At 48.2% G+C, this 4,782-nt stretch overlaps 1 protein-coding gene across 5 annotated transcripts in view; it reads left to right on the top strand.

Moving 5' to 3' along the window:
* The window catches only part of sap30bp (SAP30 binding protein), a 12,274-nt gene extending 7,866 nt beyond the window's left edge, over window positions 1-4,408 (top strand). Inside the window, exons 5-10 of one of the 5 annotated variants that reach the window (XM_067244837.1) lie at window positions 233-321; window positions 2,061-2,152; window positions 2,264-2,376; window positions 2,484-2,560; window positions 3,274-3,358; window positions 3,519-4,408. In XM_067244837.1, coding sequence (XP_067100938.1) covers window positions 233-321; window positions 2,061-2,152; window positions 2,264-2,376; window positions 2,484-2,560; window positions 3,274-3,358; window positions 3,519-3,700 — 638 coding nt within the window. In that variant the 3' untranslated portion in view covers window positions 3,701-4,408. The other 4 variants (XM_067244838.1, XM_067244840.1, XM_067244841.1 and 1 more) reach the window with 4 other exon arrangements.
* The last annotated feature ends 374 nt before the right edge of the window (window positions 4,409-4,782 follow it).

Genomic DNA, 4,782 nt, shown 5'->3' on the forward strand with positions numbered 1-4,782 from the left:
CGGGGTTCGAATCTCCCCCCCCCCCTACCGCAACCGTGCACCGCTTTTGAGAAAGGCGTCTCTGCTAAATGAAATGAAGATCCCTGTCCTTATCTTCAGATGAAGAGATTGCCTTGACGAGATGGTTTCCCCTGGCATATCCTATGTCATGTTCTTGGCATGTAAGGTTGTTTTGTGGTATGTTTACGTGCCAGGCTCATCCTGATTGGCTGCCTGTGTGTGTCTCCTGCAGCCCTGTTCTCGGAGAAGGTGAGGAACATGTGTCCTGATGAGATCAGGATTCCCCCGGAGCCCCCTGGACGCTGCTCCACCCATCTGCAGGTACACACACATATACATATATACATATATATATATACACATACATACACACACACACACAAGCTGCTCCAGATGTCTACTAAGACATCCAGGGCAGGTAAAAAGAGGACAGGAAAGTGCGTGTGCTTGAAAGCGTGTGTGTGTGTGTGCGTGCGTGCGTGCGTGCGAGAGTGTGCTGTCTAAGCTGTGGTTTCCTGAAAGTGAATTACCTCAGCTAGCAGCCTCTGGACAAGCCTCTCCGCCCAGCCCCAGGCGGGGGGAAGAGAGGAGGCCTGCAGACACAGGTCTGCCCTGTCACTCAGGACCTTCCAGAACCTTCCAGGCTGCTGGTGAACAGAACCTCTTTCAGCTGTCAGTCCAGGCTCTCCTGGGGGTGGGTGGGAGGGTGTATGCATGTTCAGGTGAGGGGTATGTGTGTTCAGGTGAGGCGTATGTGTGTTCTGTGAGGTGTGTTCTGTTTCACAGACTAACACACACATCTCACCACCGGCCCTAACCCTGCCCTCCTGCCAAGTGAATCACTGCATACTCACTTGCTGGATGGAGATTACACACACCAGGTGGCCCAGAAAACTCCACGCACACACATGTTTCACACACCTCCTCCCCAACATATCTGATCTGAGTTCAGTGTTAGATTTCATACTGGATACAGTAGGGTCCAGTAAGTCTGACACTTGTCGAGAGACACTGCTGTTTCGCACTTGTTTTAAAATGTTCAACTTGTTTTTTTTTTGTTTTTTTATGATAATACTTTTTCCAGTCTTTCAAATCCCCTGTTAACCCTTGTGCTGCCTTCGGGTCACATAACCCAAAGGTTCATAACGAACCATCGTTGTGTTTACCCAATTTTACCCAATACAAAAACAAATAAAATAATTGTCTTTTAACCTTTGCAATGTGGGGGGTCTGAGACAGCCCAACGGTTAAAAGAAAATGCTTCACTTTGTTTTTGTATGCGGTAAAGTTGTCGCAATACGACGGTGGGTCACAATGACTGATGGGTCAGAATGACCCGAAGATAACACAAGGGTTAAATGTTCAATGTGGTCATAGACCTTTGGACTCTACTGTACATGTACAGTATATCTACGTCCTGTTGATTCTGAAGAGAATCAGAGTCCCTGTCCAGCTGTATGATACACAAAGCTTCATTCCATGGTTATCCTAGCTACATTTCTCCAGCGTCCTTCTGTAATAAGACTTCCAGGTTAATTTGCCATTATATGGTATGTATTATGATACATATTATGATATATTCAACTGAATATGGTTTCAACTGTCCAGTTCCCTCCATGGTCAATCATCATAGCTGTTGTTGTTTTTCCACAACATTCCAGTCCCCCAACTTACCCCCCCCCCCTCCCTTTTTAGGAGCTAGTTAATCATGTTGCGTCCGCTGGCTCCGGCCAGCTCCCTGCGGCTCTGTAGAGCCTAGTTGTCAAATATTACCCTGAGGTATCAGAAACTGCAGAAACACAATGGCTCCATTCAGTCAGTCACAGACACGGTGCTTGTGTGAAGACGCCAGGCCCTGCCCAGTGGAACTGCTGTGCTATGTCATTAGCATGTGAGGAGATAGCTTGTTAGCATGTTACGGCTGAGGAACTTGCTTGTTAGCAAGCATGGTAAACGCCGAGGAGCCAACTTGTCAGCGCGTTGTACCTGGGTGATGATTTGGCGTATGTATTGATCGGGTACATTTATGAACTGAGTCGAGTTTGTTTTGTTCCAAACAGGAGAAGATCCAAAAGCTGTATGAGAGGAAGCTACATGGGGACTTTGACACCAACAACCACATCCAAAAGAAGAAGGAGTTCAGGAACCCAAGGTGCACAAACGCGCCCAAGGCCCGAGCACACGCAGACACGAGGCCCAAGCACCCTACCATGTCTAAACATCCCCTGGTGTGCGTTTCTACGTGTGTGCGTGTCTGTTGCAGTATTTACGAGAAGCTAATCCAGTTCTGCAGCATCGACGAACTGGGAACCAACTACCCTAAAGACATGTTTGACCCTCACGGCTGGTCTGAGGACTCCTACTACGAAGCCCTAGGTAAGGCCGGCTGCGCGTGCGCGTGTTTGTGTGGGGGGGCGATGGTCTTGTGTGTGTGTGTGTGTGTGTGTGGTCAGGTCATGTGTCCTTATCTCTTCTGTCTGCAGCCAAAGCCCAGAAGGTCGAGATGGACAAACTGGAGAAGGCTAAGAAGGAGAGGACCAAGGTGAGGACGACCGGAGAAGTCAGTGTTGGTTTTGTTTTTTTATATCTAGAGTAATCCCATCTCCTTCCCTGTGTTCTCCAGTCTAGTAAACAGACCTTTCTAAGATTCCTTATACGTATCTGTGACACATATTTGACGCACTTCACCACCACACCTTTAATTGTTGTGTGCTTTTCTGTGTGTGTGTGTGTGTGTGTGCGTGCGTGCGAGGGGCAAGTTTCCACCAGCATCTGGTTTCTTGTAGTTCATGCCCAGCACACTGACACGTGCACACACACACATACTCTGACACGCACACACTGACACACACACACACACACACACACGATCAAAGCCAGAACAATCTTCAATCTCTCCAGTTGAGGGCAAGCCCAGTCTGCTCAGTGTGTGTGTGTGCTCTGCTACACAGGAAGTAAAAGGCCTTGGCAGGAACTGTGTGTGCCTCCACACAGATTCCTGTGACATGCCTCGTCAGAACAGCGCCTCCTCCCAACTCACACAAAACCATGACAACAACCGCCACGTTTGTCGCTGTGGTCGGTAACCATGCAACTGTTGCTAGGTTACAGAAGCTGTACTCAACTGTTTTCCTACTGTCTTGGTGATCTAATCCGATGAAATTGACTTTTGAGATGTTATTTGCTGTCATCATGGTTAGGATTCAGGGTGCCATGGCGATGCTGTCTGAGTAAAGGATTAACCTGTCTGTGTGTCTCTGCCTGTCTGTCTAGATCGAGTTTGTGACAGGCACTAAGAAGGGCACCAATCCTACCTGCGCAGCTGCCTCCACCACCAACACCACCACCACATCTACAGGTACCAGACACACACACACACACACACATAACCACACATCTAGAAAGACCTAGGCTCAGGGTTAGATTTTATTAATGACATTTGTGTACAGTAACCTATTTCTCTCTTTATCGCTCTCCTATTTCCTCCATCTCATTTTCCACTCTCTCTTTCTCCCCAGCAGAAGCTCAGAAGAGGAAGAGTAAATGGGACTCTGCCGTGCCAGTGACCCTGGCACAGGCCCCTCTCCTCACTACCACGGCGACCCTGCCAGGGGTCGTCTCCGTGACGACCACCGCCAGCGGGACCAAGACCACTGTCATCTCTGCCGTGGGCACCATTCTGAAGAAAGCCAAGCAGTGAACATGAATGTGTGCGTGTGTGCGTGTCGCTTTCCAAAAGCGGTGAGTGTGAATGAATGACCTGAAAGGAAGAAGACCCCCACTTGACATATGCCCCCTTCAGCAAACCCATCTCCCTCAGTCCCACCCCCACCTCCAGCTTCACTGCCTTCTATCTCTGGGATTATATCTTCAACATGGCGTCAATGGGACAAACCCTTCTTTGAGAATGAGAACTGTTTACATAACCACCCCTTAGGGCAGGTCCTCCATGGATGTTCCCGGATGTGGGGCCTGGCCTCTGGGCACCTGAAGCCTGGGCACTGGGGGCCTGGTCCTAGGTCCTCCATGGCCATCCCTGGGAGACCCACCCATGGGCCAGAGTTATGGCTCAACGCCGTACGAGGGCTCGGCCCCAACTGGGATCCTGCTCCTCAGCAGCTTCTACTGAAGTTCAGCATGGTTCTCTGTGTTTGTGTAGGAGTCTTTGTTGGCTGGTTAGCCTAAGCCAACAGTCCTGTCTGTGTCCTGTTGTTGTTTTTTTCCTGGATTAATCTGACATGAAATTATTCTTTTTTTTTTTCTGTTGATAAATCCATAGCAAGGTATTTACGTCACGGTTCAGTTTTTGTTTTTAACGGCCTACTCCAAGACCTACGGGATTTTATTTTTCACAGTTGTACATATACCGATGATGAGTAGGTGAATAAAAATAAGATGCCTTTTCCGAGACTTTTGCCTTTGATTTCTTTCCCTTAATGTTAAAAAAGGGAGTATTTAAAGATGCTGTGAAGCAAATTCCATGATTTGCTTCTCCGTACATTATATACGTGTGAAATGAGTTGCTGAAAGCACGTGCAAAGCTCAAAAACTTTGTTGCCCCGAAATGTGGAGTTAGACCGTTGAACAGTTTCTCACCCGTTTTCAGCTCAGGTTTTGTATAGGCGGGGCAAAACCCACCTATCTACGTCACAGCCACCTATCTACATCAGATCACAAACGGTTTATATAACCTGCATTCTGTTACTCAGCTAGTACGATGCAAAGACAAAGTAATTAACACATGAAACACTCAGAGCCTGCAGGTAGGTCTGTTCTGATATC

The sequence above is a fragment of the Osmerus mordax genome, chromosome 10 (genome assembly GCF_038355195.1).
Source record: "Osmerus mordax isolate fOsmMor3 chromosome 10, fOsmMor3.pri, whole genome shotgun sequence".
NCBI classification, from domain to species: domain Eukaryota; kingdom Metazoa; phylum Chordata; class Actinopteri; order Osmeriformes; family Osmeridae; genus Osmerus; species Osmerus mordax.